The sequence below is a fragment of the Bos mutus genome, chromosome 16 (genome assembly GCF_027580195.1).
Source record: "Bos mutus isolate GX-2022 chromosome 16, NWIPB_WYAK_1.1, whole genome shotgun sequence".
NCBI lineage: Eukaryota > Metazoa > Chordata > Mammalia > Artiodactyla > Bovidae > Bos > Bos mutus.
Genome location: NC_091632.1, coordinates 7,160,841 through 7,185,533, shown reverse-complemented (window position 1 = coordinate 7,185,533; position 24,693 = coordinate 7,160,841). Strand labels below are relative to the sequence as shown.

Here is a 24,693-nt window from a genome sequence, read left to right as displayed (position 1 = left end):
CTGGCACCTTTTTCATTATCTTCTGTTATTATGTATCGTATTAAAAAGACAGGCATCTTCCAGCATACAAGTCATCAAAAATTGCAGCTATCAGAACGGAAAGCAATTTAGCTAAAACTGTTGCTCCCTTCATGATGAGCGGAATTTATCCAAAGGGGACATCCACTTACAGTATTTCTTCAATATCTCCCTTGAATTTAATGGGCACAAAGATTCCAGGTAAGGCAGTAATAAATTAATTTTACTAAGTACATAAAAGACAAGGCCAGCTGCTCCTGCGGTGAGTGCAAACTCCACATTCGACAATGAAAATATAATTATGTTTGTAATAAAATGTAAAGAAGTTGCAGATCTGGGCGCTGTTTCAGGAATAAATCACTGCTCCTCCTTCAGAGCCGTGTGATTTGATAAATTATCCTTGAAGGAGAGGTTATCAGAGCCCCCACTTCATGAGCATGTTTGAGCTCTCACATTAGCCTGCATATAAATATATAGCGATAAAGTTGTCGGTATGCCAATTGATTTCCCGAAGTCCACCTCGCTAGTTTAGAGTCCGGTGAAACCATTTCAGTTCCTTTCTCTTAGAGTGTGTTTATGTTTCCAAGTATGAAATTCTGACAGTTGAACTTATTTCATACCTATTTGATCTACATACACCTCACAAGTTTTAACTTACCCATCTTTTTAAAAAATGAATTTAGAGTCCTTTCAGTTACAGTGTACTTCATTTGCAACTATAAAGTTTTAGTTTTGTAACTTTCAGTTCAGTTCAGTAGCTCAGTCGTGTCTGACTCTTGGCAACCCCATGAACTGCAGCACGCCAGGCCTCCCTGTCCATCACCAACTCCGAGTCCACCCAAACCCATGTCCATTGAGTCGGTGATACCATCCAACCATCTCATCCTCTGTCATCCCCTTCTCCTCATGCCCTCAATCTTTTCCAGCGTCAGGGTCTTTTCAAATGAGTCGGCTCATCGCATCAGGTGGTCAAAGTACTGGAGTTTCAGCTTCAAAATCAGTCTTACCAATGAACAGTCCTAGCAATGATCTCCTTTGTAACTTACTGCCTACCTATTAGAACCACACACATTGCAGAATTGAATTAACCCCATCTTAATAATAAAAAAGAATCACATGCTCAGTCTCTCAGTCGTGCCTGAGTCTTTACAACCCTGTGGACTGTAGCCCACCAGCCTCCTCTGTCCATGGATTTCCCAGACAAGAATACTAGAGTGGGTCACCACTCCCTTCTCCAGTAGCAATGTACTTGTGGCTTACTTTGGTACACTCTCCAGGTGTAGGGCTGGCTGGTGATTTTTTTTTTAACGTGTTATGTGCATTCTAAGCTGTAGTGACGATGCTTTCAGCTGGTGATTCCAAGTTTAACTTGGCAATGTTGTCCCAGCTGTTCTCATTTCTTAATGACGATGGGAGTGGGTGGCCCCTTACTGTTATCCAGCTGAATACCTCGCTGAGAGGAGGGCACAAAAGGACGGGGCCTCTCCGAGGCTCCCACAGGCCCCCTCCCGCTCTGCCCCGGGCTTCCCCCACCTCTGACCCTGGCTGCCGTTCCCTCTTCTACCCCACTTTGTCCCTGCAGGATTTACATTCTTCTTACTAGGGTAGTTAGACCCTGTGCAGTCCCCAAGGGATTTGGAGCTGAGCTACCCCTGTTTAGTAAGAAGAACGTCCTTGGAGTAGGAAGTTCTCCTGGCGGGACCTGGTCCAGTGAAGGTTGGGGCATCCCTGGGCGTGCCCAGCGGGTGACCCTGCAGTGGTCATGGCATCCTTCCGCTGGGCCTCTCTGCCTCCAGCTCAGGCTTCAGGCTGCCTGTGTGCTGGCCCTTCCTTTTACACGGTCCGAGACAGAAGCACAGGAGCACTTAGCTGCTGATGTGTGAGTTTAGGGGGAGAGGCGGGCACCTGGCCCAGGCGAGGAGGACGGTGTGGTGGGATGCGGGGCCTCCCGAGGACACGCATGAACTGGGGCTTTTTCATGCACAGTTGACTCTCTGTAAACTGATTGACACCTTTGTGGGGGTCGTCTTTCCACTGACTCATAATTTTTCTCACTCTCGAAAAAAGGTTTCTGTGCACCCAGTATTCTCTAGTTAGAGCTGAAAATTCAACTCATCATATTTACACACACACACACAAAATCCATTCTGCCTTGTTTTTAATTGCAAATTCTCCTCGAGGGACTCGTTCTCCTGCTTAGGAGGCAGCCCTGTGCCTTCTCCTAGAGAAGCAAGTGCAGTCAATTATGGTAATGAAATGTCAATAAATATAAAAATTTAATACAATCTGCTCCGGGTGAGTGGCAGATGAGGACTTGCCTCCCAGACAAATTTGCTGCTGCTGCAAATATTAAATGCACCTAAAAGAATATCTGGCTGCCTGAGCGCCCGCCAGTGAAGAAGAGGATGGGGCAGCAGGTACCAGCCGGGCTCTCCCGTTATGCTGTAATTGCAGCAGCACAGCCGGTTCTGCCATTGACGGCCACCCCAACATCTTAACTTACTATTGTAGGTCGAACTTTGGGTGTCCCTGTGAATAATCTGAGATGGATGCATCTGCTGCTCCGTTTTTTTTTTAACGGAGAAGAAAATAAGCCTTTTTTTGTTTTCCAAATCAAGAAATTATTCTTCTCATAAATAAGATCGTTGTGTCTTTAGAGAGTGATGTATTAATAATCGCGTGAGGGTAGCTAGTTGTTGTAGCTTTTTAGAAAGCAGCAAACTAAGGAACTGCAGAAGGAAATGACAACCCCCTCCAGTATTCAGTATTCTTGCCTGGAGAATTCCATGGACTGAGGAGCCTGGTGGGTCCATGGGGTTGCAGGGTCAGATACAACTGCGTCACCATCACTCACTCAAATCAAAGAATAATCTAAATGTGACACCTTCATCACCTGTAAGCATAGAGTCTTGAATGATGATTACTTTAAAATGAAGTCTCTTAATAATTTTATTAAATAACATTTAAAAAATAAATAAGCAATAAATACATCTCTGCCTTCACTTGCCTCATTAATTAACTTTGTATACACTTGGAATGTAGGCTGCCCAGGTGGTGCAGTGGTAAAGAATTACTTGCCAATGCAGGAGATACAGGAGGCGTAGGTTCGATTCCTAGGTCAGGAAGATCCCCTGGAGGAGGAAATGGCAACCCACTCCAGTATTCTTGCCTGGAGAATCCCATGGACAGAGGAGCCTGGCGGGCTGCAGTCCATGGGGTCTCACAGCGTTGAACACCGCTTAGCGACTGAGCATACATTTAGAATGCCTCTCTGGATTCACTTTTTATGGACAGTGTATTTTCCTTTAAACTTATTCATAAGTTAACAGTTTTCATCTTAGGTGGTAATGGCATGTCACAATAGGAAAAAAAGTCACATCCAACTCTTTGAGATCCCATGGACCTTAGCCCACCAGGCTCTTCCATCCACGGGATTCTCCAGGCAAGAATACTGGAGTGGGTTGCCATTTCCTCCTCTGGGGGATCTTCCCGACCCAGGAATTGAACCTGTGTCTCCCAAGTCTCCTGCATTGGCAGGCAGATTCTTTACCACTGAACCGCCTGGGAAGCCCCATGTATTGTATATATGCGTGTTTATATATATGTATAAAGTCTAAATAAACAGTAAATACGACAGACTTGCCAGTTCTGCACGTGCAGTTTTCCTACTAACACGCCGCGTTCTGTGTTGCAGGTAGACTATTCCGTCATAGCCTCACAGGCGGGGGCCACACTCAACAACCTCATGAGCCATGCACAGGAATTGGTGGCAAAGCTTCGTTCTCTGCAGTTTGATCAACGAGAGTTCGTGTGTCTGAAGTTCTTGGTGCTCTTTAGTTTAGGTAAGGAATCCTTTCCTCATCCAAGTGACTAAATGATCCCGATCTTTGAGTGCCTTGAAGTCCATCCATGTTTTTGTTTTTCCAGAAGAGAAGAACCTTCCTTTCTAATCATGACACCTTCCAGCTTGATCGTGTTTTCCTGTGTGGTCCTGGCTGAGTTGTTGCTCCGTAGTGGGTGGACTGGGGCGTGGAGGAGTCATGACTGATGGCCGTAACAGGGGCGACCCTGATAGAAAGCTGCGGCAGAGGGCCCGGAAGGGCACGTGGGCCACATTTGGGCCACCTTAGCTGCTCTTGGTCGTCTCTCTGTACCTTTTGCTTCAGCTTGCAAGCTACTGCTGTTTTTGTTCTTATGAAATATGGAGAGTAATTAAAAACTTGATTCTTAAATCTCTATCAGGATTAACTAGAGTATGTTTATAACCAAATACACACTAGGCAAGCATAAAAGATGATGGTTGTCAAGGGGAAAGGATGCTTCTTTAGGAAAGCTTTGGAGAAGAAATAACTAAGCAAGACAGATTAGCTAAATCAAGGTTCCCAGTGAGTCAGCTGAGAAAAATCACCACTGCTTGGAATAAAAAAAGGATTAAGGAGATGGATTTTTATTGACTTCAAAGGCACAGATTTTTCTGCCTGTCCCATACTTGATTTCTGTATTTTGTTGGCTTAATAAAGCCAACTTAAATAAAATTTTTGCCAAGTGCATTTATTACTTATTGGCAGACAGCTGAGGGAGGCAACTTCCCTTGAATGAAAAAAATGCAGAAATCAGATTTACCAACATATGTTTTTTCTTTAGTCTTCAGTTATAAGATAGTTGTGAATTCATATCCTAAGAAATAAAACAATAAAACACACTGCAAAGTAAAACAGATGTGTCTACGCTCCAGATTTGGTACTTTCGTTTTAAAATTCTTCTTGACAGCACAGCACAACTGTTGCTAATAAAGGCATAGTTTGAAGTAATAGAACCAGAGTTAATTTTTCACATGTAGTCAACATTGAAAAGAAAAGGAACATTTTCATATTTTGGAAAATGTGATAAATATAGCAAAAAGAAATGTTACTGAAAATTTGAAAAGACAACAGAATTTCATAGATGTAGTGTTCAAAGGTTTACCATGCCAGCCCTGGGACCTGTGTGGTTTCTATATTAACCACAAGAAATAGGAGAGTTCTATTCAACCAAGTCTATGTCCCAAGAGCATTTTTTTTTTTTTAAAGGAGAGGAACATATAGCATAGGCCTGCTTGCTGTCATCTCACTATTTATTCTGCTTTATGGCAAGATCTTAGTCTTTTCAACTCATGCATTTGATCAGTAATTAAATGAAAAATGTGGTAATGTGTGTGTAAGAAATCTTACAGCATCTCAGTGATAAAATATTTAAAGAGAGTCATCTCACTTCAATGGTATTTTAAATTAGTTGAAGAACTGCGTGACATTTGAAGATGCGGAGATTAACCATCAGCCATGTTTCGTTTTCATCACTTTTATCTTTCGTTCATCATTTTTCAAAATTATTATATTCTCTGCCAAATCCTATGGATGGGTGGTCAGGGGCGTGGGCCCGGGGTGGCGGGGGAGGGGCAGTTCTAAAGTGCTCGAAACGCTCGAACTTGACAGGTTATCCTCCTGAACCGTTGGCCATGCGTTTACCAGAACTGCACTCTAGTGAGTATGTTAACCGTTTCAGGATCCTGAGCATCAGGGAATACCCAGTTGAATGTCCCTTAAAACTATTCTTGTTTGTGGCTTAAGGAAGAAAGGAAAGCATGGCTTTCTGGTAGATGTAAACCAAGTCTGGCCAAGGGTTCATTTTTAAAGAATCACGAATAGTTTTGGGCCATAAAGTCCAAGTATTTTCCAATCTCTGAATGGAAAACGTTAGTCCCCCTTAGAAACAATAAATAATCAATCTTTGGAAGGGATGTGGTAATTCACCATTGGGCACCCACGCCAGCCCCCAAAGCCTGTTGTACCCAAGATGGATGTGAGATCACATCAGGGCCTCCCACAAAAGCTGACCCTGTGCCCCTGAGTCTGAAACCTGCGGTGTTCCTATCCCAGGTTTATTCCTGTATTGCTGTGGTCAATATCCCTTGAGATATTCCTATCTCAAGGCTCCAGCCGTGAGCCTCTGGGATCCTGGAGATGGCTGGGGCTCCATATGGACTCATATGAGGTCAGGGGCGGTGTGGACTGAAAGATGAGGTGGGCTTTCCAGGTGGATGTGGTGAGAGTAGGTGTGAGCCCTCGCAGGTCCAGCCTCCTAAGACACAGGATGCCACGCCGTGCAAAACACGGGAGGTAGGAGGGCAGATGGACTGGGGACCATCAGGGCACTGGCAGGGGATGTGGCTGGAGAGGCAGGCGAGAGGCACTGCCTAAGCTGAGCACTTCCTGCCCCACCACGGGGATGCAGTGGCCACCAAAACTGGGGACCACAGTCTTCATTCTGCAGAAAGTCTGGATTCTTTTTAAAGGGTTGGAGGCGTGTCACTGAAGGAGATTTGCCTTCCCTGTAGCGACGTGGAAAGTGGACTAGAAACTGTCTTCAGTGGATTTAACGAGCCTTGAAGACAGAAGTGCGATAGGTATGGACATGTCACAGGGCACAGACCTTGGGATGTGACTGATGCAGAGGAGACGCTGGGACGCATCTCGGTTTTCTGGGCTCCTCACCCAGAAGAGGAGATTCGACAGGAGCATCCCCTGACTGATTTCAACCAGTGTGTTGGCCGTTCAGTCATGTCCAACTCTTTGTGACCCCGTGGGCTGACCCCATGGGGCCCACCAGGCTCCTCTGTCCGTGGGATTCTCCAGGCAGGAATACTGGAGTGAGTTACCATGCCCTCCTCCAGGGGATCTTCCTGACCCAGGGATCAAAGCTGGGTCTCCTGCGTTGCAGGAGGATTCTTTGCCGTCTGAGCCACCAGGGAAGCAGCTAGGCTTCTCCTAACAGTTGTCCTACACTGAAGCTGAGTCCTGATTCCATGAAAAGCTAATGACGGAACTAAAGTAAAAGCTGCAGCTGACCAAAATTCTTCCAATCTGCTACCTGAATTTTTCCCCTTCAAATTGTGTCCATAAGCAGACATCAGTTGATTACGCTGGTTTAGAAAAAGAAAAAGTGAAAAAATGCCCTGTCTTCCAGGATATTTCTCTGTGTGTGATAGAGTAGGCTCCAGAGTCCCAGTCTTCACTGGTTATTTTATTTTCTTAAAATCCTATTACTTATTTATTTTTTCTTTTTCTCACCTAACTATGCTCAGTTGTGTCCAAGTTTTTGCAACCCATGGACTGTAGTCCCCCAGGCTCCTGTGTCCATGGGATTCTCCAGGCAAAAATACTGGGGTAGGTTTCCATTTCCTCCTCCAGGGCATCTTCCTGACCCAGGGATCAAAGCCACATCTCCTGTGTCTCCTGCATTTTCAGGCAGATTCTTTACCACTCAGCCGCCTGGGAACCCTTCTCACCTTACTATGAGATAACATAATTTGCATCCGTGGAGAGAATTCTTAATTGTCCAGTGCAAACTGATGCCCCAAGAGAGGCCAAAATAAAATGTTTGTTTATTGGCTTGTACTCCCACCTTTTAAAGAGGAATCGAGGTTGCTGATGCCGTTTGCTGTCAGCCACCAGGACAGAGGTGACTCTCACAGAGGAGGAGGTAGGCGTGTGGAGTCATGATCCCAATACCGTCTTTACCGCGTGCCTTCCAAGACCAGGAGACCGGTCCCGCCCACTGCATCACCTGAAAACACGTGCACAGCTGCGAAGGTCCGAGCTGAGCTGAGAAGGTCACCTGACCTGTAACTGCCGCTTCCTGGATAAGGTCGTTGCATGGTCCAGGCCAGCAGGGGCGTGAATGTGGTCTGAGAGCTCAGGGCAGTATCCCAGCTAAGAGGTCACCCTGGCTGGGATCTTCTCTGCCTCGGGGCTCCGTGCCTGGGCTTGGTGGACTCCTGTTCGATCCCAGGTGGCAGGAGAAAATAGACACATATTGCATCCCATCTCGTCTGGTGTGTGCCCTTGACTGTTGTGAGTCATTCTCTTGTCTGGTCAGTATTTCTGACAGCACTTTTTCATACTCAGCTGAGTGGAAGAGATGGTTTCTTCTCTTTGAGACGATTTCCCTGACCTAAAAAGTTGATTGGGGTTAGAAGTTGTCCTTTATTTTTCTCTATATCCCAGGTTTCATTGCTTGGTACACAGCAGGGACTTAGGAAATGTCACTGATAAAGTAGATGCATCAATAGAGTTCAGTTCAGTTCAGTCACTCAGTCATGTCCGACTCTTTGCAACCCCATGAATCGCAGCACGCCAGGCCTCCCTGTCCATCACCAACTCCCGGAGTTCACTCAAACTCACGTCCATCGAGTCAGTGATGCCATCCAGCCATCTCATCCTCTGTCATCCCCTTCTCCTCCTGCCCCCAATCCCTTCCAGCATCAGAGTCTTTTCCAATGAGTCAGCTCTTCCCATGAGGTGGCCAAAGTACTGGAGTTTCAGCTTTAGCATCATTCCTTCCAAAGAAATCCTAGGGCTGATCTCCTTCAGAATGGACTGGCTGGATCTCCTTGCAGTTCAAGGGACTCTCAAGAGTCTTCTCCAACACCACAGTTCAAAAGCATCAATTCTTCAGTGCTCAGCCTTCTTCACAGTCCAGCTCTCGCATCCATACATGACCACTGGAAAAACCATAGGCTTGACTAGACTAACCTTTGTTGGCAAAGTAATGTCTCAGCTTTTGAATATGCTGTCTAGGTTGGTCATAACTTTCCTTCCAAGGAGTAAGCATCTTTTAATTTCATGGCTGCAGTCACCATCTGCAGTGATTTTGGAGCCCCAAAAAATAAAGTCTGATACTGTTTCCACTGTTTCCCCATCTGTTTCCCATGAAGTGATGGGACCAGATGCCGTGATCTTCGTTTTCTGAATGTTGAGCTTTAAGCCAACTTTCTCACTCTCCTCTTTCACTTCATCAAGAGGCTTTTTAGTTCCTCTTCACTTTCTGCCATAAGGGTGGTGTCATCTGCATATCTGAGGTTATTGATATTTCTCCTGGCAATCTTGATTCCAGCTTGTGCTTCTTCCAGCCCAGCGTTTCTCATGATGTACTCTGAATACTCAGCTTTATTTTTATTTTTTTAGAAACTACTTTTATTAATTTTTGCTTTATATTAGAATATCATTGATTTATAATGCTGTGTTAGTTTCAGGTATACAGAAACATGATTCAGTTTGACTTATTCAGTTTTAAACTCAAGGCAAAGCCTCTACCGAAATAGTTTGTGATCTGTATAATAGGAGGTATTTCAGTCAGAAAGTTCTGTCTAAGTGCTTAGTTGAGTCAGGCGTGTCCAACTCTTTGTGACTCTATGGACCATAGGCCGCCAGGTTCCTCTGTCCAGGGATTCTCCAGGCAAGAATACTGGAGCGGGTTTCCATGCCCTCCTCCAGGGAACCTTCCTGACCCAGGGATTGAACCCACGTCTCTTATGTCTCCTGCATTGGCAGGTGGGCTCTATCTATCCAAGTGCAGGTTAATTTTCAGAGACTAGTTTTTCCAAAGTACTCTCTAACAACTACCTCCTCACAATTAAATTCTTTCTTCTTTAACTGAAGTGTAAGTTGATTTACAATGTTCCAGGTGTACAACAATGTGATTTAGTTATAAGTGCACAGGTATATTTTTTTTCAGATTCTTGTTCAGCATAGCTTGTTACAGGATATTCACTGCAGCTCCATGTGCTGTGCAGTAGGTCCTCGTTGATTTCCCTACTTTATGCCTAGTAGTGTGTGTGTGTTAATCTCAGACTCCTAACTTATCCCCTGCACCTTTCCCCTTTGGTAACCATAAGTTTATTTTCTTTGTCTGTGAGTCTGTTTCTGTTTTCTAAGTAAATTCATTTGTGTCCTTCTTTTCAGATTCCACATGTAAGTGACATCATGGGCTTCCCTAGTGTCTCAGACAGTAAAGAATCTGCCTGCAGTGCAGGAGACCCAGGTTCAGTCCCCTGGAGAAGGGAATGGCTACCCACTCCAGTGTTCTTGCCTGAAGAATCCCATGGGCAGAGGAGCCTCGCAGGTTACAGTCTGTGGGATCTCAGAGAGCCGGACGTGACTGAACAACTAACGCTGACTAACTAAGTATAAGTGATACCGTGCGCGGCTCGTCTTTCTCCGTCTGACTCACTTCATGTAGTGCGATAACCTCTAGGTCCGTCCATGTTACACAATTACATTCTTTTCTATTCCCAGTTTGCATTCTCCCAGGGTACGTGGAGAGCTGTTCACTTGTAAGCTCTCAGGGTAGCTAAGTCGGACACGACTGAAGCAACTTAGCAGCAGCAGCAGCAGCAGTAACATTAGAAAGAATATCAGTGGCTAAAACCAGGTGGTTAATGCCTATCTGTTCCAAGCAAGTAAATGTGAGACGGTAGGCCTTCAGCCCTTGTTCACGAACGTGGCTGAGGACGGCTGTCCTTCTCGGGTGGACACAGTCGTGTCTCAATCCATCGTGGCAGCTCTTAGCTTCGCTCCAAGCGTCCAGGTGTTGACTGGGGTGCTGCTCACGAGTAACACCGCACGGGGAAGAGTCATGCTCGTGAGGGCGGACACCCCAGCGGAGGTGGGTGGTGGGGCCATGTGATGACTCGATATGAAATCCCCGGCCTCATGGCCGCCCTCATCCAGCTGCCGCCCGCGGCCCGTCCCGGAGGAGCACCGAGTGAGCAGAGGCGTCTCCTTCATCCCGTGGCTCAGCTCTTCCATCCCGCGGGCTCAGCACAACCCCTGCACCTCAGGGCCGTCAGGCACAGTGTCTTAAACACCAACGACCGTCCAAGCAATTGCTGAGTGTTCAAGAACAAAACAGCATTAGTGTGGCCTGATCCATGGTCAGAAGGGGTTTTGACGGTGGCTGGGTAGTACCTTCAGGTCCGAAAGTCATTGAAAAATTACAATTTGAAAAGCAAAATATTTCTAAGGCCGGACAGAGTGGTTTTCTCCTATCTGTGTGGCTGCCGTAAGCTCTGCAGCCTGACCTGACACCGGGGGCCGGCCGTTGTTCTCAATGAGGTCAAGGCCGCCGAGCCCCCGGATTAACCAGCTCTCCAGCCCATGAGCAGGGGATGTGTATCTGGTTTGCTCCAAGCTTACTCTTGAACATATAGTAGGTTTTTAAGAAATATGTATTGCGTGGTTCACAGATGAAAGAATGCTTTTGCATCCAACTTCTGGGTTAAAAAGAAAGGGGTGAAACCTGGTGAGGGAAGGGATAAAATGGAATATTGGCGTTGACATACACACAGTACTATGTATAGAATAGACGAGCAATGAGGACCTTCTGTATAGCGCAGGGAGCTCCTCAGTACTCTGCAATGGCCTATGTGGGAAGCAATCGTAAAAAGAGAGGATATATATCTGTGTATAGCTGGGCTTTCCAGGTGGCTCAGTGCAAGATCCACCTGCAGTGCAGGAGACTCAAGTTCGATCCCTTGGTTGGGAAGATCCTCTGGAGGAGGAAATGGCCACCCACTCCAGTATTCTTGCCTAGAGAATTCCATGGACAGAGGAGCCTGGTGGGCTGCAGACCATGGGGTCACAAGAGTCAGACACGACCTGGAGACTGAACAGCAGCGGCTGCGTGTGTTTAACTGGCTCACCGTGATGTGCGCCTGAAAATAACACAACATTGTAAATCAATCACACTCCAATAAAAGTAAAAAATATTTATATGATAAAAAATGTTTTAAGTAATAGAAACTTGAAAAATTAGTTTTAAAAAATGTACAAAGTTTCAAGACAGGAGGCTAGAAAATAGATCCTCTGGATACATGTTAGAGAATTCGACATCTTTTTATTTTAGAAATTAAGGATCTGAGTCTTCACATTGTGAGTGGAGTTCTTGTTAGGGAAGTAGAGACTAAACAGAATCTTCTCCTTTGGGAATAACATAGTCAACGAAGTTAAGGACCGATGCTCAGTATTCAGGTTCTGTTGAAACGGCGGTGCTAAGAGGCTCAGTGTCAACATGAGCCATAGAAGGAGGGGGCAGGAAGGCGTTTCTCCTCTAACGTTAGCAATAAAGTACCCTCAGGACTTCCCTGGTGGCCCAGTGGCTAAGAATCCACCTTCCAACGCTGAGGACCTGGGTTTGATCCCTGGTTGGGGACCTGAGATCCCGCATGCCGCAGGGCAGCTAAGCCCGAGCGGTACAAGTGGAGAAGCTTGCGTGTTGCAGCAGAGACTCAGCACAGTTTTAAACATTTTTAAATGCCTTCAAGTGGGTAAACGTCTTACTGTCCCCCTTTCATTTCGTGTTTAAAAGAAGACCAGGTAGTCTCCCCCAGCATTTTAGGCTCAGAGCCACATCTGGAACTGACAGCCCCAAAGCTTGGTCTGGCACGACAGACTCTTCAGGGACCTATGAGCTTATCAGTGAGTGTTTCTTAAACGCTCCCTACATCCTAAGGCACCATCTCTACAGACAGAATGATGAAGAGAATCAGGACTGTCATCTGAAGAATATGGACCAGGAAGGAGATCAGACTCTCTTGGGTAAAAGCAGGGAACTGCTTTACATGAATTTCCCATTTTTATTGACTATACTAAGTAATTGCAAAGCTTTTCACTCCCCTTGGTTTCTGTGTGTGTGTGAGAGAGAGAGAGAGAGATCGTATGTCTGTGTGCACTCTGGGCTGAGGATTTCAGCGAGCTTGTGGAAAGCATTGTGTCGTAGCCTTGGTACCTCCCTCTCGAAGAATCCCTCCTCGTAGTTTGTTGCTGTCTCAGCTTTGCCTCTTTTTTTGACCTCGAACCATACCTTAGCAGAGCCGCATGAGTGATCCCAGGCTTTCAGAACTCGTGTCTGCTTTGTATCCCCCTGGACTCTGTGATGTTCACAGGAGACGATTAGCCAGAGTAGCTTGATGGTCGTTGTCCTCTTGCCCGTTGGTCATCAGCATCAAACACTCTAAACAGAAAAAGAGGAGGCTAGGAGATTCAGGACGTGACGCTCCTTGGTGGGGAGGCAAATTAGGACATTCTATCTTCTTGCTTTACTAAAGGGTCCACCCTGACTCTTGCAATATGATGTTGATTTTGTTAATAGTAAATAAAATCACACTGTGCTTTCTAGCTTGAGACTGTGGACGGTGAGTTCAGTCTTTTGGGTTAAAGAGACGTATTTTTGGTCACTGGTTTTCCCAAAGAGCTTATTCTTTGATAGGATGGATTTTCTCTTGTTTTTGTGTTTTAAATCTTGTCCGGTAATTCTTCTGCTTGGGGCTTTTAAATGAGGGTTTATTCTTGTTTCCTTCTCCTGCACACACCATTTCTCCTCCTGGCTTGCAGTGTCAGAACCTGGCCAAGATGCATGGTCAGTGCTCCCCAGGGAGCAGGTGGCAAAGAAAAACGCCAGGAGGGAGACGAGCCCCGTGCAGTCAGAGCCTCTGTGCAGAGCTCAGAAAGCTGTCACCAAAGGGGACTCGAGTCACTGTCAGGACCAGATTGTTTATCTATGTAGATTTCATTTGAAATGAGAGCGTTCTAATGGGCCGGGAATCGCAGAGCAACTGTTGCTCTCAGATCCCAATTAACCAGAGGCCACAGGACTCGCAGGGATAGTCAGCACTGCGTGGTTAAGTGGCGCACAGGCAAGGCCCACGTGTCCCCGGCCCGGCGGCCCTAGCGGTTCGGTGCTGGCCTCCCTAACCGAGGCCGCTTCTCCTTCTTCACTGCTGTCGCTGCTGGATGGGAAAGACCACCGTGAAGCCATTGCCAAGGGTGGCGTGTGCCCTCCTGTAATAAGAGAAGACCGCCCCCCTGCACGCCCGCCTCCTCCCCTCTACTCGGTGTTTGCGGCCCTCAGGACAGACCAGGGTGTGCGCTGGTTGCTCAACTGCATTCCATTCACCAGTCCCCGTCCAGAGGTCACTGAGGCATCTGCGTTCAGTCCTGCCTCCTGCAGGGAGGAGACAGTTCTGCAGGATCCGGTGATGACTGGTGAGTTATGGGACGTTGGGTTGTTCTGGCCTGGGCTGTGCCCCCATGCCCTGCTGACCCCGAGCTGGGCAGCCTTGGCAGGGGGCACACATACGGACACAGCAGAGGCCCCATGCTCCGCCCCCCGACTTCTAGACGAGTCTGGGAATAGTGACAGCCACCTTCAAGGAGGGGATGCCAGGAGAGGAGCTGCAAAAGAAAGAGCTTGTTTTGCCGGCGTCTCCAGCAGAGGCCCAGCAGCTTGCTGGGTTTGAGGGGTTTTGCCTTTGGACTGTGCGCCCCTGTTGAGTTGGAAGGGGCGGTGGAAGGCGGGTGAGAGCACAGTTCTAAGCAAAGCCACAGGAACCAACGGAAACACAAACCCCCCTTTGCTTTTTGGCAACATTAAATCTAATTCACGGAAGTGGCCCAGACCCAGCAGATTCGACGACAGTGGTTAACGCTGCGTTTGCAGCGCCTGGAGCAAAATGAACTGTGCTCTCTGTCAGTCAGACCACGACGCGCGGGCGTTGGGTCAACTGCGGAGCAAACCCACGGCCGACCTGGGTCGTGCTGCTGGGCTCAGCTCACAGCCTCGGTCCACCGGGGGAGCTTGGGAAGGCTGGAAGCCTGGCAGACCTCCGCACGTGTGCATCCCCTGTGCGTCTGAATATTAATTCAGTCTGAAAACAGGCACAGCTGTCTGCAGGTCACAGAACTACTTATAAAGTACCTGAGAAAAAGATGGAACAGCAAAAACCAGTTTTCCATGATGTGGTCGTTGGTTTTCCTGAAGCTGGTCTCAATATTTGCCTTGTTGTAGCCTTCCAAACCCTCACCTGTGTGCTAGAGCACGCGTGCACACCCACACACACGCCGTCCCTGACCGGTGGGTATATTCCCCTCACATCGTTCCCCAAGTGCACTCTTAAATTGTTCCTTGTGAAACATAAGGGAAAGAGGGCTCCCGGCTTCTTCCTACAATTAGCATTCCATCTCAGTTTTTCCCTTTTCGTGTATGATATTATAATTTAGAAAAACACTCACCAGACACTTTCTAGATCTCCACAGGATTGCCCGGCTGATGGAGATGCAGCGGAAGGTAATGCTGGCAAATAAGCATTTCCTAAAATTTATGTAATCATTTGAAATTCAGAAAGGATTGATTAGCATTCAGGAGATGCCCCCGCTCAATATTTACACCATAGAGATTTGGCAGGAGCAAATAATGGCACATAAAGTTGATGCTTGTCTTAATTAAATGCGGTATAATAGGTGTTGTGTGGATTTTTTTTTTTTTCAGTGAGCAAAGCAGTTTAGCAATGAGCAGATATAATTCATTTTGGAGTTCTAAGTTTGAGCTGAATCGATATGAATTTACAGCCGTGGAAGAAGTGATTATCATTTGTTATCTCCTGGTGCAAGAATATAATTGCCTAAATAGCATTTATTTAGGCATATTTCTGAATAGCTTATGCCTAAAAATATTTATCATTTTTTAGTTGTTCACACTAATATTGTCATTTTGCTAACTGCTGCCGTTTAGGGAGATGATTTTTCAGAGTGCAATTGGCCTGGCAAACGGAGTGAGCAGGGAGGGAAGTGGCGGAGTGCGTGGGGCATTCTGCCCAGGTGTCTCTTGCCTTGGTCCTGCCAGCTGCTCTGTGACGACCCCAGGACCAGCTGTCTTAGTCTAGACTCAGCAGAGGTTAGTTGGTTAATGTGGCCGGTTCAGGTCCGCACACTAGTTAACTCCAGAACCCTCGGGGGCATTCCAGAATGGAGCCAGTCTGTCACTCATGGCTGAAGCACGCGTAAACCTTTTTCCTATTTGACTGATAAAATCCAATCTTGAGTTCTGGGTACATTTGGTTTTTGTTGTTGTTCAGTCACTAAGCCGTGTTTGACTCTTTGCAACCCCATGGACTGCAGCACGCCAGGCCTCTCTGTCCATCACCAAGTCCTGGAGCTTACTCAAACTCATGTCCATCGAGTCAGTGATGCCATCCAACCATCTCATCCTCTGCTGCTCCCTTCTCATCCTACCTTCAATCTTTCCCAGCATCAGGGTCTTTTCCAGTGAATCAGCTCTTCACATCAGGTGGCCAAAGTATTGGAGCTTCAGTTTCAGCATCAGTCCTTCCAATGAATATTCAGGACTGATTTCCTTTAGGATGGACTGGTTTGCTTTAGGATATTTGGTTAAGACAGACCAATTCCAGCCAGGAACCAAGAGGAAATATAAAAGATAAAGGCTTTTCATCGTTTTGAAGCATTAAATGACAAAACACACCAAGTGCCTGCTACGTGTAAAACCATTGCACTGGGCCCTGTGTCTTCCCACAGTCTTTCCAAAAGGAAGGAAGCTTCCCATCGGACACAGAACCCAGGGACGCCGTTGCAGAAAAGGCCTTCCCTCGACCGCATACCCTGATGCCGTGGCTCCCTCCCTGCCTGCTTCGTTCCTGGGACCCACATCACATGCCACACACGTGGCCGGCTCACCAGCCCTGTCGTGTCAGTGAGAAGGCCTTTGTCAGCCCTCACGTGGTGTGAGTGACCACCCGCAGAGGCAGGAGGAGCGGGAAGCCGGGCGTGGGGTCCGGTAGAACCTCTGGAGGGGACCCTGTCCCACACCCTGAGCTGCCTGGATTTTTGGCAGAAACTGTGGGCCTGCCCCCCAAAAAGACACTGAATCCTAGAATTTTACGCATAAAAGACCCTGCACTGAGTCCAAGGCCAAGCCCAGGCGCTTCTCCCCAGATGGAGAAATGGGCCGAGCAGCTCAGGAGGCCCAGGCCCAGGCCCATGGGCTCAGTCTGAACTGACGGGTTAGACTCCGCACACAGGCCCGGATTTCAGTAATGGCTGCGTTACTGCTTTTGCAAGATTTCAAAGTTAGACGGAGCTATTTCTCGTGTATCTTTCTTAACGAAATCTAAATTTCTTGGGTATCTTTCTAACAAAATCTGTCATCATTCCAGTTCACAAAAGTAGTTTTCCATGAAACTAAGGGGTGCTCATTGCCTTTTATTACACTCCTGGTGGCTCAGACGATAAAGCATCTGCCTGCCATGCGGGAGACCTGAGTTCGATCCCTGGGTCGGGAAGATCGCCTGGAGAAGGAAATGTCAACCCACTCCAGTATTCTTGCCTGGGAAATTCCATGGACAGAGGAGCCTGGCGGGCTACAGTCCATAGGGTTGCAAAGAGTCGGACACGACTGAGCAACTTCAGTTTCCCTTTTCCCTCTAATACCTGCAGTCATCATGCAGAACTGTTTTTATTTAGAAAGTACTCCTTCTATATAACATAACGTTACAAGTGGTTCAGAAACTGTGGCTGACATGCCCAAGGCCACACAGCTTGGAGTCTAAGAGCCTGTGACCCAAGCCAAGTTCTCTAATCCCAGACCTGTGGCCATCCATCTACACCCACAGGGAAGGTAGTCTTGGGTTCTGGGTCTAAAGTAGGAAAGGAGAGAAGGGGGAGGTGTTTGCCTGGAAAATCCCATGGACGGAGGAGCCTGGTAGGCTGCAGTCCATGGGGTCGCTAAGAGTCAGACACAACTGAGCGACTTCACTTTCACTTTTCACCTTCATGCATTGGAGAAGGAAGTGACACCCACTCCAGTGTTCTTGCCTGGAGAATCCCAGGGACGGGGGAGCCTGGTGGGCTCCCGTCTATGGGGTCACACAGAGTCGGACACGACTGAAGTGACTTAGCTTAGCTTACTACCTAGGCAGGGAAGGCTGCAGGCTTGAATCCACATTCCTAGGCAACTTAGCTCTCCTGTTTCCCCATCTGTAAAATCGAAATAATAATGATCTCCTAAAAGCGCTGTTGTGAGGGCTAAATGCAATCATTATTATGAAGAATTTAGCTCAGCACCTGGTCCAGGGCCCCAGTAAGGTACCAATAATTATTAATATTGTTTAAAGCATCTCTTTTACATCAGCAGAAGTCATGTAAGTGAAGGTCCCTTATTGGGAAATGCCTCTTTCCAAAATGTAATCTCTGGTGAATAGATTATATGGAAAAGATCTTCCTCGTGGCAGCAGAAACTACTCTATTAATTGAGCACCAGGAGATAGTTTGAAATCTTCCATCTACTAACCCACGGCGCCATGATTACCTTGGGTATTTTGAAATGTGCCAGAAGAAGCAAATTCAAGCCACTTCGCTTCACTCCGTGTACCACAAACCTTCAGATTCCACCGAAGGCACACGAAATAAGCAACCGGTCCTCTTTCTAAGCTGCTGGAGCCCCAGTCGTGATGTTCTGACCACGCAGAGGAGCTGGGTCAGCACCTGCTCTCTACAAAAATGTTCGCTCCAGGAGATTCAACATTTCCCTCCAATTGTCTAAGATTATCAATGCTCTGTAGTTAACTTTACCTAAAAAGGTTGTAAGTTCTTCTTTCAGACGTATTAATACTTGGTCTCTCACAGCTTCCAGTATACAAACTGAAAGATTTCACTTAGAGAAAGAAAGCAATTTCTTTTGGAACAAAAATCCTGGATAACCTTTTCCCTCCAAGGGAGTCGTTGGAATTCACAAACTGAAACCTTTCAGAGAAGTTAACTTTGTTCTTTTGTGAACACATTTTAAAATAAGAGGAATGCTTTATTAATAACAATTATTAATAGTGATTCTGAGATGGTGAGGGACAGGGAGGCCTGGTGTGCTGCAGTCCACGGGGTCGCAAGGAGTCGGACATGACTGGGTGACTGAACAACAGTGGGAATATTAACAGATTCTCCCCCTTTTTATATTTTTGGCTTCAAACTCAAGGGGCTCAGTGAAATAGGAAAAATGCATGTTTTAAAATATTTTCGGTTCGGAGTCCTGGGTTCTAGAAGCAGGTCGGGCTGGGGGTTTGGGACGCCCAGGCTGACGCTGGCAGCCTCCTGCATGACGTGCGTCTCCCTGGGGCTTCCTCCGCCTCCAGTGTAAACACTGACTCCGGGGTCTGCCTTGCGGGTGTGTGCTGTCACCCTTCACGTCTCAGGTCAAGATCACTGACTCCGAGGAGTCCTCCTTGTCTCCCAGACGGGCTCATGCTTCCTCCCCTGGATTCCTGTTGCTTTCATCTCCACCAACCACCGTGTTCCGTCATTGAACTCTATGTCCCGCATGCAACTCCAGTCTGTTTTTCATTCTGCATTCCTGGTGCTTAGCGCCACGCCTGGCAAGTCGTTCACATTGAAACCAGTACTTGCCTAACGAGTGTTCTCAGTGCTTAAGCGTGTAAACCATAAGGCTCTCTGTCAATGCTTGTCATTTAGGATAATGAGGACTCGTTCTAAGTGGACCAGTCAGGAATCTGGAGGATGTCTGATCTTCTACATCTTTCTTGCAACAAGAATGGATTACCTGCTGGACCTCCTCCTTGGCTAGGGAGTCCCTTCCCCAGCGTCCTGCTCAGGACTGCCACGCGTGGTTTCTTTCACCCAGGGCTGATTTCTCCTGGCCCGTTTTAGGAAGTGGGTGGCAGATTTTCTCAATGCAAAGTCAAAGCACTGTTGACATTTCAGGACACTTAGCTTTCACACTGACTAGCTTTTAATGCGAAGGCACATCTCGTGTCCAAATCCCTACCTTCCAGGTCTTTATTGTGAACAGGATCGCACGATTTATCAGATATGGTAAGCTTGGGTCCTCGGCAGATTCTCTGTTTCCTACTATGGCTAGTTTCAAACTCAGAGGACCGGGCTTAGTAGAGCAGGAGAACAGGAAGTAGAGATGGAAAGACGAATGTGTATGCGTGTTTTAAAGAATTACCAAAATTAAAGTTTTATCATAAAAGTCTTTAGTACATTCCTGATACTCATAGCCTGGAGTTTTAGTAATTATCAATTTCTTTTAAAATTAAAAAAAACAAAGTTCGTGTCTTTATTGCTTGCTGCAAAAAAATTATGGGGCAAATTGCATAGCCACGCGTTCTGGCGTTTGTCCAGGACAACCCATATCAAGGAGGACTGGGTCCGTGAATACTGGAACAGTATCGCTTCTAATTATAACTTCAGGGAACTTCCTCTCTCAAAGGGGTAGCTGCAGAAACTTAACTCGGAGCTTACAAAAGAATGGAGGCTTTTAGGATTAAAAAGCCTCTTCATTTACCCTTTCTGCTCCGTATTTTCTAGATTCCCATTTTGATTCTTGTGGCTCTAGAATCCTTCCTAAATCCAGAGCCTGGATCATCATTTTCACTGACCCATAGATGTCATTGTTTAATGTACCAGTCTATTGACTCATTCTCCAGGTGTTGGACGTTTATTACAAACCACGCCGTGCTGTGCTGCTCAGTCGTGTCAGAGTCTTTGCAACCCCATGGACTGTAGCCCGCCAGGCTCCTCTGCCCGTGGAATTCTCCAGGCAAGAATTCTGCAGTGGGTTGCCATTTCCTCCTCCAGGGGATCTTCCTGACCCAGGGAAATCAACTATATCCCAATATAAAATTAAATCATATTTTTAAAAACACTGTGAAATCCAAGATACAAGATTACTAGAGATTAATAAGGTTGCTGAATATTAACAGTAAACTTCTTGAGTTGCTAATTTAGTTGTGGAAATACGTCACTGGTTTGTGGAGAATTCTTCAAAGTACACGTGAGCTGTCAACAGCCCTCCGTGTGTAAACAAGAAAAAAGGGGGAGCTCTGCTTTCTGTCTCGCTGCTCAGTGGCCCCGTTGCTCGGATTCACCTGGTGGGGCTACCGCAGGAAGTGTGTGCAGGCAGACGCAGGACAGTGTTCTTGGCTTATTTGCTTTAACTTGATACAGCGGTGATGTTAACAGCCTGTGTGAGTGGCCGTCAGTAGGTACCATGGAAATGTCCCGCCCACCTTCGCTGCTGGGTACTGGAGTGCAGCTAAGGCAACTTACGATACGTTCAAGGTCTAGTGCTCTACTAGTAAAAAGATCTCATGGCTTTTAAATATTAAATAAAATCAAGTTAGAACGGTGGATTAACAACTGCTTATTCAGCTTGCTGGGAGAGGTGCAAAGCATGCCCTCCCTGTCCATCCTGTGAATCACGGCTCCTGGGGCACTCAAACCACCCCAGGTATTTTCAGTACTTCCGAAACTCCATTTAGAAACTGTACACTTACCTGCAGTGAGATCGCCAGGGCTAACACAGCCTTCCTTTTAACTTAATGACAGCAAGTCAGTGTACCAGGAGTCATCTCATGCTGAGTAGGTGTCTGATTGGAAGTTTTATCTTTTTCAGTGGTTATGAACAAATAGAAGGCTGGTTAATTACTAGTTAATAATCATGTTAGTAAAAAAATTTTTTTCAAGAATTGGGGGAGAAAACCGTACAAGAGAGTGAAAAGAAGCAGGGCAGTCCTGATACAGAAGGTGAACAGTCTGATCCAGAGATGCCTGTTCACCTGAAACTCACTAGTAATCAACAACACTTCAAGAATTACATTCAAAAAACGAAAATAAGATATACATAGGCTGTAAATACGAGCAAAAGACAATTTTTGAGAATAAAAACGTCCCTGGTAAACTTAAAATGTATTAAAAGCGCCATTTCTACGTGAGTGGCTTTCTCTTTCCTTTTATACATTTCCTTAGCTGAATAATCTAGGAACATGGAATAAAAGTTGACTCCAGCCACGAGGAAGCGTGAAGGGGACCCTGTGGGCCTGTTCCGGCCTCATGAGGGTGGAGAGGGTCCCTTCATCTTCTTGGTCCAGTCAGAGCACGCTTCCAGCCAGTCTGTGTGTTCATACTTCCTGGTGCTGTAAACTCTCACCCCTGTATTCAGAAGAGTGACTGTGGCTGATGAGGGGATTGTGGCAGCTGGCCTGTGTGGCCGAGGGTGCCCCCAGCCCGCGTGGCCCCCAGTGCCTGAGCACTGCCCACCGCGGGGCGGGCCCCTCCCTTCTCTGCCCTTGGAATCACATGTCCGGTGGTGCTGAGTCCAAGAGGCTCCTTGTTTCTGATCATGAGCACCAACTCAGCGTCAGCCACGGAGTCCCTAGGATTTCCCCACCACCCACAGCTGTGTTTCCACATCCACTCACACCCCCCACCCCTCCGCACACTGCAGGCACGCTGAGGGGGTCCAATTCGGGAGGAGGGGCCTTTCTCCCAGGGAGAGGCTGTGGGCTAGGGCTGCTTGTAGCAAGGACGAGCTGCAAATGCAGAAGGCCCCTGTTGCCAGCAGTGTGTGTGCCTCCCAGGGCTGGAAGCGCACCCACCAGAAGCTCCTCCCTCCTGGGAGCACATCTTTCTCGCGTTATATCCCAAGCAGCGCTGGCCAAGCAGGAGGTGTACCTGCCTGAAGTTCAGTGGAACTTCCGATTCCACCCGTGGGCTCCTCTTCATTCCCTAGGACCCATCTAAGTGTTGCTTCTTCCCAGATCCCTGCCTGACTCCCCACGACATTTTTTCTACCAACTTCCGTGTAGTAATTGCAGTTATCTGTTTGTCTCGGGGTTTGCCCCGCTTGCTGAAGTCGTAACCCCAGTCTTGGCAGACGGAGGTGTTCAAGAAGCCTGGAATGGCTGGCTGGCTGGATGGAGGGAGGAGGGGATGGATGCATGGATGATGCATGGATGGATGGTCAAAACAGTCATCGATTAGCAGGCATGTCGAGCAGTTTGAAGCAGCACTGTCTCACACACACTTTCTCATTCATTCTGTCCCCAGAATGACACAAACAGGGACCAAAATCAAATGAAAAACTAAGAACCTAACCCGTGTCTTGTCATGCTTGGTATGTATTAGTGGGGGAAATATGAAATTGTGCTGTCGCTTCAAGGAGTTATAGCTAAACCAGTTTGTCCATCGCTGGGTTTGTTTTTCTAGCATCAGTGTGATGGAGAGTCTAAAATAGCCTGGACGTTACATTAGTGAGTGTCATTTATATTTCATGCCTCTGTGTTTATAGCAGTAAGACCCTGGCTGATTATCAGCACCACTTAAAAATATGACTCCTTGTTAAATAATTGATACGTGTGATGGGGAGAGCTTCAAACAATGCTCAGAGCTCCAATAATGAATGGACTGATTACAAGATGCTTGTAAGACGGCTTAAACACGAAGCGTACGGCATAGGTGTAATTGTTGCCGTGTTAACGCTGTGTATAAAAAAGTGGGCAAATGTTCAGTGAGGCTGGGGAAGGGTGGGAGACAAAGGGGAAGACAGGTCATGAGACGGCACATTGGTATAGAGGTCTCGGTGTCTCTTTTTGAGGATTACTCTTCCGTGGCTGTGCTGGGTCTTCCCTGCTGTGCATGGGCTTTCTCTGGTTGCAGCACGGTGGCTGCTCTCGAGTTGCAGTGCACGGGCGTCTCGTTGCGGTGGCTTCTCTTGGGGAGCTTGGGCTCCAGGCGTGTGAGCCTCAGCAGTAGTTGTGCACGGGCTTCGTTGCTTACGTGGTACCTTCCCAGACCAGGGATCGAACCCGTGTCCCCTGCATTGGCAGGAGGATTCTTGACGATTGGACTACCAGGGATGCTCTTCGTGCTATTAAGAATTTTTTTTAAGGCTCTATAAAGGCAGGATACAGGCATTGTTGATGCCCCAGACATTTTTTGAGAATGATTCTAGTGACATAATAGCATCATGCATGAGTCACAGTTCGCCGTCTACCTTTTTAAGAGGCAGAAACCGCCACAGTGCAGGTCCTTTCAGCCCAGGTACCTTTGCTGAGAGTAACTAAAGCACTCTCACTCCAGCACCGGGGCCCACGGAGTGAAGGACTGGTGGGGTGCACTGTGATTCCTCTCTGTCGTTTGCCGTCCTCGGAAATGACCCACGCTCTCTGCCTTCTCAGAGTCTATGACATTGCAGCCCTTCTCCTTCCCAGATAAGTTCCTTTGGCATTTGTTGTAAAGCTGGCGTGGTGCTGCTGAATTCTCTCAGCTTTTGCTTGTCTGTGAAGCTTTTGATTTCTCCGTCGAATGTGAACAAGATCCTCGCTGGGTGTTCTTGGTTGCAGGCTTTTCCCTTTCATCACTTGAATAAATCATGCCATTGCCTTCTGGCTCGTGGAGTTTTGGCTGAAAAATCAGCTGATAACCTTATGGGGATTCCTTTGTATGTTATTCGTTGCTTTTCTCTTGATGCTTTAATATTTTCTCTTTGTCTTTAATTTTTATGTGTTTGATTCCTATGTGTCTTGACATGTTCCTCCGTGGGTTCCTCCTTGGGACGCTCTGCACTTCCTGGACTTGGGTGGCTGTTTTCTCTCCCGTGTTAGGGAAGTTTTTTGCTACAATCTCTTCAAATATTTTCTCAGACCCTTTCTCTCTCTCTTCTCCTTCTGGGACCCCTGTGATGCAAATGTTGGTGCATTTTATGGTGTCCCAGAGGTTATGACATTTCAGACCGAGAAAGAGGAGGGGGACGGAAAATGGCCCTCCTGCCAGCCTACCACCCGGCTGAAGTGACCCCACTCACCCGCATCCCACCCTGAGGACTCAGCCCCACGCCCACGCCTGCCCCCGCCTGCCCCCGCCCCGAGTGAGAGGAGTGTGTTGAGAAGATGAAGCACCTCCTGATCCTGCAGCAGCTTCGAGGGCAGCCCGTCTGTCAGGACACATTGGGCGGTCGTAGGACAGTCTTTTTCAGGAAAGCCGTGGGTTTCACGTTCGCAGGGACCATCCATCAATTCCTAAGATTATGGCGTGATTTACTGTCGGAGCATCACTGGCCTCTGATTTTCTGCCTCTCGTGAAACATTGTGCTTTCCTTTTCTATTGATGTATCAACTATAATAGTTACAAGCAGCTACAGGGAAATCAATAGCGAGCTTTCATTACCATCTACATCAAGCAAAGAGCCCCAGTGGCGGGAGCGCACCTGGCGAGACCC

General features: G+C 47.2%; 1 protein-coding gene across 7 annotated transcripts in view; it reads left to right on the top strand.

Annotated features, from left to right (window-relative positions):
- The window catches only part of NR5A2 (nuclear receptor subfamily 5 group A member 2), a 128,008-nt gene that overhangs the window by 79,210 nt on the left and 24,105 nt on the right, over positions 1-24,693 (top strand). For all 7 annotated transcript variants that reach the window (XM_070384675.1, XM_005902056.3, XM_070384672.1 and 4 more), the window contains one exon: positions 3,713-3,860. In XM_070384675.1, coding sequence (XP_070240776.1) covers positions 3,713-3,860 — 148 coding nt within the window. The remainder of the gene's footprint in view (positions 1-3,712; positions 3,861-24,693) is intronic.